A 17,325-nucleotide genomic window follows, 5' to 3' on the forward strand; every position below is an offset into this window, starting at 1 on the left:
CTGACACCCGCGTCGGAATTAATGTTTCTTCCTTTTTCCGATCGGCAAAAGCAGGATATGGACAAGAAGCCTGGGGCAGTGGAATTGGGGGGGCACGCTTGTGGTGTCTAGTCTTTGGGTTGAATTTCAGATCGATGCACTGAGGCTGTCTTGACCCTGCTTATTTTAAACAAGAGGGACAGTACAGGCTGTGTAAGCTGATCAGCTCACAGAGCGAGCGTACACTTATGACACGTGGATACTGTACTGGCAAGGGGCCGGCTATCATTTGCTGTGAAGAAAAAAAAAACATTATATCTCCTCATGAATGCCCTAGATACTGAAATATGTACTATCCCTAAAACTCTGAACGCACATATCAACGTTATCAGATAACACTGGACTGGGTGCATTGTTAGTGAAGTCTGGCCAGCATCCTTTGCCTCAAAGGCTGGGCAACGTCACTCTGCATGCAAGTAATTAATTATCTTCATTATGATTCCTGTCTAACAAAGCCCACACTGGTGACCACATGAACTTCAAAAAGCTCATTGTGAATGAATGAAATTCAGAATACCCTTGTTCCTGTTGCCTGTGTTGATCATTCTGTGATGTAGAGAATATTGCATATGGATTATTTGGATGCAACAGATCATTAGAACTGGGCCAAATTATAGCAATGATTAAACAGTGGGGTAAAGACCTCTGGGACCACTGAAAACTTGGTCTTGAGGACTGTCTGATATCTGCCTTCTTCCAATCCCTAAACATTATGTATTGGTCATATGACATATATTCTGTCAATCCACGGTCAATGACAGTCTAATTTTGTTATGGCATGGCAAAATCGAAATTATAAATGAGGGGACACATTTTGTAACATGTGAAAATACATGACAAGTATTAACTCATTGGTAATGCAAGGCTCACCCCCAGTCACCAGTCACCCCTAACCCCGCCCCATTCCCCTTGATGGTTCTTGCAGACCTATGCTTCAGCAGAAGGATTGAGCGGGGAGAGGTGGCTGCTGGGAGATATTGCAGCTGACAGACCACCCCCCCAACCAGGCCTGGAGAGGGCCCAAGATGACCACCCAAACTTTAACCACAACATCCTGGACCACTGGGCCCTGACCTTGACCACTCACTGTACTCCCCCTTTAAAACCACCGTCATAAGAGAGAATCCCAGACCCTCTGGGAGGCAAACCACAAACAACAAGCATGTGGTGTAGCGGTTATGGAGCAGGCTGCTAACCAAGCACTCAGACTCTCACAGATGCTGGCCCTTCCTCCAGCTGTCTCTAACCAGCTCTGCACTCCGCCCTCCTCAGTTCCTGCCAGTTTAACATCTGAAAGCTGCCCCTTCGTGTAACTATAGTTCACTAAAGAAGATCTGGATCGTGATGGTGACTGTTCTGCTGAGTGACTGCACTGTCCTCTGTGCAGTCTCTTACAGCACATTGGGGGTTCAAAAGCCAGCTGTGCCAGGCCATACTCCCTCTAAGTAAGGAGCAGTGGGTGGCGGCGTGGTCAGGCAGTTAAGGAGCCAGACTTGGAATCAGAGGGCTGGGGCATCTACTAAGCAAATAACAGCAACAAAACAGAACGCACCAGCTTGATGCGCCTTGCATGTAGCTGGAAAGAATTTGTCAAAACAAGAACGTTAATCTCCCTGTTGGCAAAATGCTACATGCTAAAGCAGCTCTGAGGTTCAGTACCATCTTTAACAGCTTTCCACTTTTCAAAGCACAGTTCAAGATACTAGCGCCTGATCAGTAAATCTCCCTAAAAAGGGGCACCAATACCATATTTCTCATCTGACAACAGTACCAGCTGACTGCCACAGTGAGGACTGCCACCTTTGCAGTATATGAAGAATTCACAGTACAGGAAGATTTTTACTTCTGCATCAATCTGACTGTGATTTGTTGAGTTGTGTAGCTGTTTACTAACCATACATGTTAATGAGCCTCAAAAAACATCTTACTTGACTCAGTGTCTACAGCTGAGATTACTCTTTGCACAAAAAACATACAGTTTGGTTCTTTTAACAAACAGTCTTGCTCATGCACCAACAGCTGCCAGATTTGGTGAAGCCAAATGGCTAGGCCATTACAGGCAATATAATGATCATGACACAGTATGATGATGTCATAATGCAAAGGGCTGACCATTCTTTCCTATTAGAAAGTGGCCCCGCCCAGCTTGATGGAGGGATCTAAAAATAGACTGCAGGACGCTGGAGGGGGAGGGATAAATGACTGAATGCTATCTTGGAAAGCCGCGCCAGTTGTTTAGGCTCTGACGGTGCACGGTTTGGCTGGGGTAAATGCTGGAAATGGTGGGGAAAAGACATGTCCATGCAAAGGTGGTAATCCTTTTTCTCCTAAAATAAAGCTTTCATGTACAAACATGTAAGCACTGAGCTGTCAAGGTCAAGGCAAAAAAAAATGGGCTCACATCTGAAAATGACTGTGACTGCATACCCCCTCCCTCTCCCACCGCACAGAGTGGTGGACCGGTGCTGAGCGCTCACCCTAACACAGCCTTGCACATCAAACAGCCCGAATCCCCCGGCCCAAGTTGCATGCATCTCCTGCATCAATCAGAGGGTGGGACAGCTTGCTCACAGTGCAGAATCTGCAATTTTTGCTTCTACAGCCAGTTCTACAAAAATGCATGCATGTCCTTGAGGCTGTTGTGACGTTTTGCAGTTAGCCTGGGTATTCACATAACATTCACATAATAAGGAGTCAGTTGGGTGAAAAAGGGATCAGCCACCCACAATAAAATCAAGTATGCAATTATATGATATGCAATTATAAGGGACTATTTTAGGCTGCACTGCAATCATTCCTACTCTTTAAGATTACTTGGATGATGGCAGAAACAAAACTATTGCACAGTAAGTTCCCTCTAACAAAAATAATAATTTTAATCATTTGCTATATATAATTTGCTAAATATACAGCATGAAATCTTAAGCAGATACACAGTATACTTAAATATATGTCAAAACATACTGCATATTTAGGAAAGTTAGTTACAATATGTCCATGATCACACTTCAATTTAGCGCATGTTAGAGAATATATTGTAAAATGTATTCTTAATATATTCGTATAGTTGCCTAAGTGAAAGCATGGAGAGTTGATGTTTTATATTCTTTGGTACATTCTGATGTTAAAAAGTGTATTACTTAATTACATTTTGGATGTCATATTTTTGCCAGAGACAGGCAGGCATTTTTAAAGACAGACTCCTGAGGTTTGGAGCAGGGTGCGGACCTCCAGGCAACGTTCTGTTAAATGGGAAAAACAAGGGGAAACTTTCAGCCGTGCGCTCTCTCTGTAGCAGCGTGCTCCCCTTCCTTATTCCCCACGGAATACGTTCTGACATACAGGCAGGCTGTAGGCTGCTCCACGTTGTTGCAATGTCCTTGTCTAATGAAGAGTGCTCAGGGCACAAAGTACCAGTGTTTTTTCCTGTAATTTGGAGCGATGAGAGAGAGGAGTAACACTTGTGTTCTTTCAGAGCCAGAAATTTTGCTGAGGGAGAGGAAGAATCCTTCAATGCTATGGCACTTCACATTGCCATTAGCTCTCCAGCTTCAGGTTCTCTTGATGCCAAATCGTCACCAGCTAGAACAACGCCTGTGGGTGCAGACGCTACTGAAACAGGTTGGCGGCACGTCGGGGATGGGGTGCTGGGTGGGAGGGACAGACGGTGAACCCCCGTTAAGTTCACCGTTTGAACCCTGTGTGAAGTGTGAACCCTCACACTGAGGTCGCGACTCTGGAACGAGGCCACAGAACTGCACTGGATGGTGACCGAGGAGCAGGTGCTAAACACACGCAATAAGTTGACATGGACATATTTCTTTGCACATGCACACTTGTGGAATCCCATTAGCAGAGAGCTCCTGACAGCATCGGATCCAATCCTCTCTCTCCCTCTCTCTGGGGTCCTGCAGGTTGAACTCATACTACCCAACTCTCATTTTCCACAGAAGCCCTGCGTCAAGACCTGGTGACTTCAGTGTGGAGCACAGGCAACTCCTCAGTCTAGATGGTTGCCAGATATCTCTCCAAAGGTCACTTTTTTGTTGACAGACATTGCCGGAGGGCGGCAGAACTGGTGGGCACTTGGAAGGAGACTAAGTTTCTGCACATCTCCTTCCTTCCTTCCTTCCTCCCAGGGCGCTCCAGTGTCACAAACACAGAGACCGCATGATCGTTTCTTTGACAACAAAATTAGTATCAGGCCACTTCTGAGCAGAACTGTCGTTTGTCTGGGTGCTCTGAGCATCTTCAGATCTAGTGACAGAATCACTAAGTCGGCTGGGACAAGCAAGGGGAGACACGTGCATTTCCAGTCAGTTCTCCAGGCCCTGTGTGCTGCCCCTGCTCACCCCTCTGTAGCTTCAGTCTGGCTGCCCCTCCCCACTCAGCTGTGACCCCGCCCATCCACATCAGTGTCGGGTTACAACAACAACTACAACATAAAAAAGGCTATAAGGGAACCAGATAAAATTGTCAACAGCAAAACAACCAAACCCACTGGCTGGTTTTTTTTTTATTTTATTTTTGGCCCGCTTTGAAGTGGAAACAGATCCATAAATAAGTCGCGGTTCTCGCTGTTGCCGTTCTCACTCCTAATGAATTCGACGTGAGCCTCGTTAAAATTCCACTCACCGACAGCGCATGGGCAAGGGTCCCTCTGCAGTTAGCTTGCCGGCGCTGCCTAAAGATTAGGCCTTTTAATTAGTCTTTCAGACGGCACCTTAGCACACTTTTGCGAGATGTCGGCTGAGAGGTTTGGCCGGAGACAAAAGGTCGACAGTTACCTGGAATCTCCTCTGTCCCTTGTTTTGTGGTGAATAGTGGATGTTGCCTGCTCAAAAGCCGCGTGGGGCTCAGGGCTTGATTTTGGATCGATGCGCTATTGACTCAGGATATTTGGCAGGGGGCCCTGAACGCCAAAGTCTCAGGTATCGACTCCTTCATTTTCAGTAAGCATTCCTCCTACAGCTCCGTCAGACTCTTTCTCAGCCATAATAGCTAATCTGGCTGTTTCTTAAGTAGGACACGAACATCAGGCGGTAGGTTCCAGATTTGTTTATGTGGTCCGGATGGGTGGGGGGGTGGGGGGGGGACATGCAAGGGGAGCTGGCGGCGGCTGAGCATGGTGGTAAAAACAGATTTTTTCATCTGGGACTGTGGACCGCGTCGTTCCCACGCAGACAGGAAGCAGATCTAGGTCCATAAAGGCACCCATGAGAAATGGCGGAGGGACAATTTTCTGATGTTCCAACGACCTCTGGAGGGCGTCACTCGCGGGCATTGAACATTGCTGCCTCCGAAGACACGCACGTCTCTTAACCTCAATCCGTCAGCTTTCCTCACGTCAGAACAGCCCGCGCTTAGAGGCATAACAGTATTACTTAACCCTGCACGAGGGCTACCACTGTCAGTGCTGGAGAGTGATTTGAACCAGGGCTGGAGGGAACACTACAGCCGAGGCCTTCCCTTTGACATGCTGTGTTTGTTTGTTTGTGAGACTACACCAATGACTGAGAGTGGTGATTCTAAAGCACAGCTAGCCCAGAGCTAAGCCCCTCCCCCCCACCCCCCAGACTGCAGATGATGTCACTGGAACTCTGCTCTGAGCTGATGCTCTGCCAGGCGAAGTCACTGGTAGAAATGTGTTTCTTGGTGCGTCGTCCTCTGCTCACTTAAACGCACAAAACACAGAACGCTTCGTGTGATCATATAGATGTGTGGTCTGAGCACTGTGAATATTTTCAATACTCTTGTGAAATGCCTCTCTCCCTCTTACAATTTCTATGTTGCATTACAAGACACAAGTCTCCTATTGCCTAATAACAATAGCTCCTAGCTGCATCTGTTACAGTTAAACACTCAGGTAATTCCTCAGCTAACAGCTTTAGCAAACTATACCTTGGAATCATTGTTCTTACCTATCAAATCCATATTTCATGTGCAAAATGATGCATTTTGACCAGTGTGCCTGTTTTATGTCAGAAACTCATTGCAAGAGGGGATTGTGGGTACAAACTGAGGATTCTCAAACATGCTCTTCTCTCTGATGGGTGGAGTGTATCACTATCCTTACAGATGAAGCTGAGCACTTAAAAACTTTCTTCCACATCACAATGAGGACTGCAGCCAACAGCATAGCACGATTCCAGGAAAGACTCCTCTGTTTGAACCTGGAGCCAAATGCCACGAGAAAGATATCAAACCACTTCTACTCCGCTCAATAATACCTGACCTATTTACAGTGGGTATAACAAATATTCACCCCCTTTGACTGTTTTCTCATTTCAATGCATTACGGGTGAAACCTAAAATGCATTTAACTGGGCATCTTTGTACAGTCTACACAAATTACTCAATCTTATGATATTGGTTTGACAATTAAATCTAAACCCAAAATAATTTAAAATCTCATCATTGCTATATGAGTTCCACCTCTGTGCCGCTTTTATCAAGGCAAGAGACTGAACAAGGGTGTGTTCTGATTGGGGAGCAATGACTTCATTCTTGTTTTCATTTAAGGGCTCGGAGGTAATCAGCAGATTAATGCCCCACCCCCCTCCATGAACCTGCCCCCCCCCCCCCACCAGCTGAGAGTGACCTTGTGAAGCCTCTTTCCCATGAGAGGAATTCACGTACGCCTTTTTCATGAGTCTGAAAAGAACGGCCCCCTCTAATATCGAAATGTTTCTCTCCGTGAATGGGCTAGCTTGTTTTAAAAGCTAGGTGGTTTACTCAGCGATAAAGTACGCATTTGTGTGTTAAATGTGCCTTTATTTTTAAAAAGAAAAAAAAAAACTGCTGATAAGATAAAACATCTGTGCCTGAAAATTCTTGGAAATTCATCCACCTTTGACGTGCATTGCGATGACCTCAGCTAAGAGGGAGGGAAACGGACTTCATGTCAGTGGCAGTGGCATCGGCTTTCTGACCTGACTGGCACGGGCGCTTCGTTTTAAGGACACGCGTCCCTTGTCCATGCCAGTTTAATGAGCCAGAAGGCTCCCTCGTTAACCACTTGTTTGCGCTGCCGCGGATGTGAGTCCCGCGGAATGTTTATCAAACAAATTCCCCCGCGTCCGGCTTGGAGCAAATTGCAGCGACAGACGGGGTAATTGCACTGTCTGGCTTTCGCATTCAGAGGCAGGCTGTTAAGATTTGACTCGTGCGCGTCGAGTAAGCAGTTCTCCACCTGCACATGGTGGCTAATTGCAAATGCAGGAATACCTAATTATTGACATTAACTCCGCCGAACCGCTGCGATGGTAATTTGCATGCCAACCTCAGGATGCAAACAGAAGATTTCTCTTTCTGGTAAACAGTGATGTTGAAGGGCCCTTGAACCTGCTCACTGAAAAATGATTAAGCTTAAAGCTGGCTGTGCATTTCCTGCCAACCTAACCACAGTTACCCCAACTGGCTCGGGTGGAGGTTGTGACAACAGAAGTTGTCCTCTTTAATACGAATAAGCATTTTGATTCATTTTGAGCAGGAAAATGAACAATCTCTTTGAACGATCTTTCATCTCATGCAGCGTTCTTGGGCTATGCCTTATGTATCTTTTTCCTTTTACACCAAAGAGTGTACGTCCACTGCTCTCACAAACAGTGGTTTAGGCCCAATTCATATGCTTAGCGGACCTCCTTTACCCGGGTGTTTTCAAACATCATCCATTGCTGCGGCTGGATAATCCCTGAAACAAATTGAGTTTTAAGTTTTTACGTCCCAAGTTTCTACAAAATCTAAGTTTAACCGTTAACCTCGCCTGCGGGTATAATTACAGTACCCCAACCAGGGTTTGAAACCACAGCCTGTTAGTTCCAAGTCCTGCTCCTTAACCATGTATACTCCTGCTCCTGCACCAGTATGGCCTGATGCAGTCTGCTGTCAGCTTCTTCCCACAGCATGCTGTGAAAACCTGTACACAAGGCTATTCTCACTGTCAACCCTCAGCTCAGGCACGATCCAGATCTCACTTAACGAGCCACAATTATCCCCACACAGAGATAAATCAAAGCCTCAGACATAGCGCTGCTAAGCTCCTCATGGTTCCAAAAAAATGCGCCAAACTGTGGGGGACTGCATGTGGAGGAGCTAAGGGAATTCGGGATAGGACTGGCGGCTAGCCTCCCAAAAAACCCAAGGCACATCCGGTGATCCTGTCAAACAGGATATAGACCAGACACCAGCGGTGGGGGCGAGGATGATGCTTCAGCATTTTATGAATCTCAAATACATCACAGGGAAAAAACTCTTTTGGTTTCTGGGCTGCAAAAAGGGAACATTGCGAAATTGTGAAATGGGAATGTCATTTCACAATTAAAAAAAGAAACGTTTTAAGTTTTTAAGATGAGCAAATAAGCTAACATGTCTCATGTTCTCTTTTGCCACCATCACCACCACCACCACCACCACCACCACAACTCCAGAATTCAAACAAAACAGTCAGGGCAGACATGATTTTGGGGGGGGGGGGGGGGGGGTGGGAGGTAGGCGTTGGGGGGGGTTAGGCTGACATAAGCGACAGCACATTACAAAATCCCAGGTGACTGCTTCTCAATAACATTGCCTCTCTACCTAAAAAAACATTCATTTCAAGGTCAGTAAATGTCACCATGCTGATATTGTCCAAGGACAGTGTCAAGGACGGTGGACAGGCTAGTGAAATGGTTTGGATAACTGCAACGAAACAGCACTCTACTAACAAAAACCCAAACCCAAAAGAGCCAATTAAATCTTGCGGCTGTGTCTCCGTTCCTCTCCTGCTGTGCAGCTGTGGCATTGAGAAGCGCATTATTGCTGTGAAGGAAGGCTCTGTTGTTTTGTTGTGAGAATAGGTTCTGTTTCTAAGCCATGGAATGGCTCACATTGTCTAATGTTTCCTCTTAGTCTGTCGGTGACATTTAACCGTCTTTCACTGTCCCCTGCTGTGCAGATTTTGATCAGGGACTGGCAATGCCAGGCCTGGAGAGATTTTAGCAGCCTTCACTGTTACCTTTCAGTCACCAGCAATGTACACTCCTGGGACACTGGGTGAGACAAATAAGGCCTTCAAATGATGACTACAGTTAATTGATTAAAAGCTGAGGCGGGGGGCTGGGGGATTTCCCGAGCGGCTCAGTGCTAAAGGCATTCGCCTTGAATTCAAGTTGAGCCCAACAGCCTGGGTTTGATTCCAGCTGTGCCATCACACAGGTGGAACAGACTGGCTTCATACCACCTGGGATAGGCGTGTCTGCAGGTTGCTCGGTGCTTACCCTGCTGTAGTGCACCGGGCGAATTGCACCGTGAAAAACGATCACTGTTTATGTGTAAGTTTATCAGAGGAATGGATTGATTGACTGCCCAGCCCTCATGTGCTTGGGCTGTTGTGATCAGATGAGTCCAGCATGCAACTGGTGATTCCAAATTGGGATGAAAACGGGGGAAAATGCATGAACAAAAGGTATATAAAAAGAAAGCAAAGGCACACCAATAATTACTTGCCAGTTGTTCTCTGGCCTGACAATACAACTGATGACAGCTACACTCTAAACAGAGATAATGTACGCACAAAAGCTGGCCAATTGAAAACAGCAGGTAGTTCACCATGCAGTAGTTGTTCCTCTTTACAGAATTGAGAGTGGGTTATGAGCCACTATACTACTTGCAAGCAGAGGCAGAATTTGCACACTTATCTCAGTTAAATGTACGATGGTCACCATATGTACGACACTAGCTGAGTGAGGCAGGCCTGCTGCACAACTGATGAATTGGGCTACACAAAAAACCAGCAGTCCCTCTGGCTATTGAGGATCGAAGCCCCAGTCAGCAGCTAGCTGAAGTCAACAGCTTTCACAGGGCAGTTTTACAACCCATCGCCCCCTCTGAGGCTTACCAGCCCACAGCTTCTCCCTTGGACCCGGTAACATCAAACTGATTGTCACAGTGTGGTCAAATGTCAGGTCCAGATACATTTAGAAATTAAGAAAAGGAGCCGTTAAGCCACCTGAAAATGTTGCCTTCTTCTGAATTAGCTGTGCTGTAACTCTACTGCTGAGTCAGCAGATGAATTTTTATTGTGAACTGTTCTTTCTCCTGGTGTAACAATGGAGGCCTTCATCTGTTAATGCTGTTTGGATGCTAAAGGTGTTACACTCGATTTCTGGTGGGCCGTACAAGTGCCGGCGCATGTGTGATTTAATTGGACCAATTATTTAACGAGCTGCACACACTCACACATTTCCCAAAACACACAATGGTGATGTATTTCTTGAGTGGTTCTGAAAAAGCACTGCCTTCAGCTGTGATTTAACATTAGCAGAAATGTGAAAAAGGTCAAGCTGAGTAAATGATTGGGCAAATGAAGTAATTAAGAGCAGAGATTGGAGCGAGACGCACACTCTCTTGTTCTCAAATATCCCCAAACACACTCACACACATGCAAATCCACACACACACACACACACTCACACACATGCAAATCCACACACGCATACACACACACACACACACATGCACACGCCCACAAACCCACTCATATGCACACATACATACACACAGACAGACAGATACATACACACATACACACACACACACACTCACACTCACACACATGCAAATCTACACACACACACACACACACACACACACACACACATGCACACGCCCACAAACCCACTCATATGCACACATACATACACACAGACAGACAGATACATACACACATACACACATGCACGCACCTGCTGCTCACTGATCTGACAGCGTCAGACATTTAAAAAAGGGGCAAAGTAATAATAAGGGAATAAAGAAATAAAGTGAATTGAATAAAAGGTAAATGATGTCAAACAGAAACGCTGGCATGAGTAGCACTCTCTGCTCGAGTTTAGTGAACACTCATCCTTCTTTGTGCCTATCTAATAGATCCTGACATTCCATTTTCTCCACCTTTCCTTTCGCCACACTTTACTCTTATCGGAACACCGTCGGCAAGTATCTGTGGTAGCAGCGGATGCCACGCTTTACCCGCGCACCGAAACACCCCCCCCCCACCCTACCCCATCCCATCCCATCCCGAAAGATTAATCTCCAGGACGTTCCAACTTTAACTTTAAAACATTAACAATAAGCACATAAATGTTATCAGCCTTTAAAAAAATGGAACACTGGGTTTGTGCTAATGGTGGCTAGATTAAAAACTCACTTATGTAAGGTAAATTCATATTTTAACCTGGCTGGGCTTCTCTGGTGCATTGACAGTAGCGTGGTTGTGGCTGCAGCGGCAGCAATCCGTTTTTCCTTTTGCCACAGAACAAAATTTCCTGGCTGTCAGTGTAAGCTAATGATATCTGAGGACAAATGGTATCTGTTTGAACTGCCAAAGCCCCCCACTACATCATCTGGAGAACAGTGATGAAGTCATGAAGACTACACACTGGTAAAACTTGAATGGGTAATTTTTAATGTGGCATGAATAATATGCATTTCACTGTCTGTGGCTGAAGTAAGTCTTATGCAACTCCATTGCAGTTTATTCTTCCAATTTTATTTTTTAAATCCATGCAGCACTGATCCAGGGTCTGTTGTGTGAGATGGAAGAGGGGGAGCGTTCACACTGGGACAGCATGTGTGCTGGCACTCAAGTAGTATTTATTTTGACTGTGGGAGAGCTTTCAGTCAGTAATGTGAGGAGGTATTTGGGTGGGGGGAAGGGGGTTGGTGGGGGAGTTTGATGTCGCTCTAGTTGAGAGGTCCACAGCCAGCACTGGTATGGCTTACAGGCGAATTCGAAAGAGGCTTCCTGGTTCTTGGGTGTACAGCTGCAGTAGCAGTAGTGCTCGAGCCACCATCACGATTTTTACATTCAGAAAACTCTCTGTTACACAACCTGCGGAAGGGCCCCTCATTGCCCAGCTAACACTAGCAGAATAGCCAGATGAGACAAAAAGCTGTCACTTTTGCCCTCTCCTGCCCATTGAGAAACACATACACAACGCACCGAAAGCATCAGCTGAAGTTATTTACATGTTCAATCAGCTTGCTAACATCTGTTTAGCGTTTGCTTACAGGGGTTGATGAAGTTACTGTGGCGACGATTGGGCTAACCTCCTACGCACTCCCTGGGAGTGCTTTATGAATGTGCAGCTGTGCAGCACACAGCAGCCTGGCCCCACTGGCACAGAGTCTATAGGCTGGAGCGGGGGATTCACAGCATTGGCTGGCAACGAGCAACCTGGCAACCATTCATGCTTTTCCTCACAATGGCAGGAATGCAGCTGAGCAGGTCTGTGGAATTTTCTCGTGTTTTTTTCCTCCTCTCTGCTGATCTCTGTTTCTGAAGCTGGAGGCAGTGAGCAAGGGGTCGTGCTGTAACCTTTGAATTGGTATTGCTTTTGTTCTTACTCCCATCAAAGGTAGGTGGAGCAGTGGTCATGTAATCGAACCTACGTGTTTGTCACTGATCGGAGTACGTGGAAAAAGTTACGGACCGATTTAGGATGAAATTTGGTAGAATGATGGACATCATTTTGGATTTGGCATTAAGTGTGTTGGGGGTATGGCTCTGATCCTGTATGTATGCCACGCCCATTAACGGTCTCTTGTCTTGAATCTGTTATGCAATTGGCCACATTCTGGGACAACAAAACCCGCCCCTCCCCCCCACCCTGCATACACACACAATTTACTCCATAATTATGCAAAGGTGCACAATTAGCATTGGACTGCATGATTGCTTGACAGCGCAACTGTAATGCACACACAATAGTTACATCCTGTCAGTTCAACCTCGACAGGTGAGACACACTCTTTGTCCCAGGTGATCCACTTCAGAAGGGATCGCGAGACACAGAGCATCAGGCATGGGTTGCAAGACCCCGCCCCGGAACCTGGCACGACTCACCAGTGGGAGCGGACCGGTGCCAAACCTAACCCCCCCCCATGGCTGCACTCCTTGTCTCCTGGCACTCGCACCCAGCCAACATCCGCCCCCCCCCACTCCCCCCCCCAGGGCCTCACTAATCCTGGCCATCTGTCACGGGGGTATAATTAAATCCTTGAATGAACAATGCCTCTCTCCCGCCCGTGGTCCGACCCGCCAAGCCAGAGGCTGCATTAACGGACAGTGTGGTGGCGTGGTGCTCACACACAGTAGGAGGGTGAGGCTTCACTAACCCCACGACTGGCAGGGCGAGGATAAGGAGCAGGGCTCTTAACCCTGTAGAGGTTGCTGGTTCCATTCCCAGGCGGGGCACAGCCATTGCTTCAGTAATTGCTTGAGTAAATTGCCTGAGTTGTAAATTCTATCGTTCTGGCTAAGGGCCTCTGCTAAGAAAATAAAAAGTGAAATGTAACAGGCTGGTGGTGGCTGGCACATCTGTGCAAATCAGAAACCTTTGCCACACCACTGTTAGACTTTTATAAAAAAAAAACACTCCCCACTCTATCTCATCTTAGGACTCAGAAAGATTTAAGGGGGATTATGGGTAATGGCCATATGAGGGACTAGCATTCTGTCTAGAGGACATACCAGTACATCATCTGTTTGACAAATCTAAATTAGACATGACACTCTAAAGCTATGTTTTCCCAGGCTCTGCTTATGTGGTCACCCTTTAAGGTCTGTTTAATGAATGTGTTACTACTCATTAAATAAACATGACTTATTTTTAAGCATTTATTCTGTTATTCTATTTATTCTGTTCATTTAATGAACAGATAGAAAGCTGGCAGCAAATAGGTAATAAGACTTTCATTATTTGGTTATTCTCACTTTTGTCAGTAAGTATTTCACTCAAACTATTAATGCTGGAGCCTTTATTCCAGAATAAGTCTGCTGGAAAATACCATTTGGTAATTGTGATTTCTAAAATTTTGTGGACTTCTCAAAAAATGTTCATGAAAGTTAAGTTGCTTTGATACATGCTTATAATATGTTAAAAACTTAATTCATTGAAAAGGATATTTATGATCTGCTGGCTAACAGTTTACAAGCCCTTAAATACCACCTCACTGGTTATTATGCATTGTTAACGTCTAAGCGTAGGAGACAAAAGTTGGGTTCTAACTGAATTTCTTTTCTGTAGCCTTTCTTGAAAACTTTATGTGCTTTCTTCAGATGAATAAGACTCACAAAATCACACTCATACTAAAAATAGAATACCTGTAATAAAAATCACTCATTACTCAAGAAAATAAGAACCAAATATTTGTCTGGAACAAATAACAAAACATAACATGTTTTTTTATCTTCTGATCAATGGAATATGAGTCAGGGCTGATGTTGGCCAAACAAAAGGCTTCCCTGCGGTTTCCCCGGCAGCTCATATCATGCATGAGTGCTCAAACAAAACTCTGTGCATCAGGAGACTGACAGCGAACTGTGGTTTCGCAGATAATTGTTTGATAATGTAATTAAGACAGACATGTTCGATTCTTTCTTTCTTTATTGACTGCAGAAAACGTGTCATTAAAAGCGTCTTCTTGAATCTGAGCGTACTGAGGCAGGCAAACACCTATCCCCAAGACACTGTGACAGTTCCCCCCTTTTAATTAGCACTTCAGCTTGGTTACGTTAATCAAAACAGGCAAAGCCTGCCATAATTACCCGACTTGAAACCTGGACATAAAAAGAAACTTTGGAATATTAGTCCACAAACATGCTGGCAGGGAGGAACACAGTGTCACCTTTGCCCTGATTACATAATCACTGCGCACTCCCTTAACAAAACACAAAAAAATGTGTTACTTACTTCATGAGTTTGAATGGGCCTAGGTATAGTTTATATATGTGTGTTACTTACTTTGTGGGTTTGAACAGTGTCTGACTATAGGTAATACATGTGTGTTACATACTTCATGGATTTGAAAAGAGCCTGACTGTAGTTCGTATGTCTGTTACCTCATGGGTTTGAATGGGTCTAGCTATAGTTAATATATGCGTGTTACTTACTTCATGTGTTTCAACAAACACTGACAGTAGATAATATATGTTGCATGACTTACTTCATGGGTTTGAACAGTGCCTGGCCATGGTTCATACATATCTGTTACTTACTTCATGGGTTTGAACAGGGCCTGGCCGTAGTTCTGGAAGGTCAAGATGAGCTTCAGTTGGGTTCCACCAGACTTCATGGCTGTAAGGAGAGAGGAGGGACGGCAGGAGACTTTTACAAATGCTTCTCTCTATTCACAAACACACACACACATGTGCATGTATGCACACTCGCACACAGACATGCACACATACGAACACACAGTCCAGAAGCTTGCACAGATACATTCACCCACAAACGCAGATGTGCAAACACACTCATGGATGTGAGTATACATGCGCACATACCTATAACACACACACACTCGCACGCACATACATGAGTGCATACACATGTGCTCGGGTTGTTTGAGGAAGGCCTTACACTGAAACGTAGTGTGCTGTAAACCTAAATGCACTCAAAAAGTATTCCATTCTAAGCTTCTCTGCCTAATTTTGGAGCACCATGAAACAAGATTGCCCCCACAAATAATCAATTAAAAACTCTCTATAGCAGGATTATGGCTGCTCCTTTGTAATATTTCTGTGATCCTGTTGCCACTGTGCAAGCACCTTGTTTTTTTTTCAACGGCTTTGCTATTTAACTAATCGTATGTGACTGATAAGTGTGACGTTTCTCTGCAGCGAAAGCGACCATCTGCTAGAATCTTAGAGCAGAGATTAAACAGCAGTCAGCGTCCCTGCGCAGTCGGTAAGATGGGTATTGTGTGAAGAGAGGAGGGAGCATGAGTCAAGGGCGGGGAGTTTCGTAAACAAGCAGCAGTCTGTGGTGCATGTTCTGGGAACCACTTCTACTCAAAAAAAAAGCCCTGATATTTTCTACCACCATGAATTGTTCCTCTTTCTGAACATGCAAAGGGCCAAATGTAAAATTGAAATAACAGAATTATTTTGCTAGAAGAACACTATATTGGTGAGAAGGCCAGACCATTTCACTTTCTATGCAGAAGTGAAGAAGTGAAGTCTCTTCTGCAGTGGGTTTCTGTGCATTAAGGATGGGTCGCAAAATGGAATCATTAACCTAACACTGAGAGTCGTCTTAACAGAAACCCCAAGATCCACGTGGATTTCATTTCTTTCGGGAAACTGAGGCTTTGCTTGCCAGAGGTGAAAGGAATCCCATGAAAAGCGTGAGATATCATGTTTTCAGTTCTGTGTCCTGAAGTGGGTTATGGGAAGGAAAACAGAAAAACAGTCAACAAATCCTCTAAAGATTAAAAAACCAGCTATGGGATATGCTGTCAATCCTCAGTGGCAGTAGGCTTAAACTGATGGTGAATCATTTTAAAGTGCATCTCTCCTCACTTTTACCACTTTAACAAAAGATTGCAACAAACCACAACCTCGCCACTGCAACCACACCAAAGATGTTCCACTATGACAAGATACACAGCACCTCCATTCCTTCTATCTAGGAAGTTGGTAACAGGAGGTTTCAGGGCTGTGTGTGTTCCAATGTTTATGATGGGATGTTCTGTTTTATACCACACCCCAGAATATTTAAAGCCAGCAAACAAATCATGGCACTTTCAGCATTAACAATGGCAGAGACCATGTTTTCAATGTGGAATGCACCAAGCTGACTATGTGGTCTGTACATTTTGAGTCTGTGATCAAACCTCCATGTTGATTTTTTGAACACTCAGTGACAGCCCCACAGTGAAGAGCCCTGCACTTGGCGAGATTGGATATAAATTTGATGGATCTACAAAGCAAACAATCACTCTTCGCCTGTATTTACCCTAGCAATGTAGAGCGTATGGGAGAAAGTCAACACCGTCTGTCCTCCTGTGAACACCATCCCCTAGCAACCAATTTTAAATATTTATCCCATCTTTTTTTTTTTTTCTTAATGCGCGAGTTCCAGCCAGATGGAAAAGAGAGGCGGCCTGGGTTGGAAGTCCTCCAAGTTTCAACTCCAAACAGTTGTAGTTAGCAGCAGCATCGATTTATTCAAGTACTTACTCAAAGGGCTGTCTGGAAGATAATGCGGATGGGCTGAGTTGCGTTATGAATAAATGCTGTCGAGTCTCGTCGTGAATAAAACCTGACTTGTCATCATTGCAACAAAAGGCCCATTAAAAATGATTAATTGGCTTTATCCATAAAGTAACAGACATGGCTTTTAGAGGATCTACACATCTCTTGCATCAACATGAGTGCATTGCACACCATAGCTTTCCTAGTTGACTCTGCTATAAACATTTTCCTATAGCGTGCAGGTTCTTGGTCCTCTGTCATAACATAGACAG

At 45.1% G+C, this 17,325-nt stretch overlaps 1 protein-coding gene across 1 annotated transcript in view; it reads right to left on the bottom strand.

Annotated features, from left to right (window-relative positions):
* The window catches only part of fam20ca (FAM20C golgi associated secretory pathway kinase a), a 43,547-nt gene that overhangs the window by 16,377 nt on the left and 9,845 nt on the right, over window positions 1-17,325 (bottom strand). Inside the window, exon 3 of the mRNA XM_036552957.1 lies at window positions 15,077-15,155. Within this exon, the coding sequence (XP_036408850.1) occupies window positions 15,077-15,155 (79 nt within the window). The remainder of the gene's footprint in view (window positions 1-15,076; window positions 15,156-17,325) is intronic.

This window comes from Megalops cyprinoides, chromosome 19, assembly GCF_013368585.1.
Source record: "Megalops cyprinoides isolate fMegCyp1 chromosome 19, fMegCyp1.pri, whole genome shotgun sequence".
Lineage (NCBI taxonomy): Eukaryota > Metazoa > Chordata > Actinopteri > Elopiformes > Megalopidae > Megalops > Megalops cyprinoides.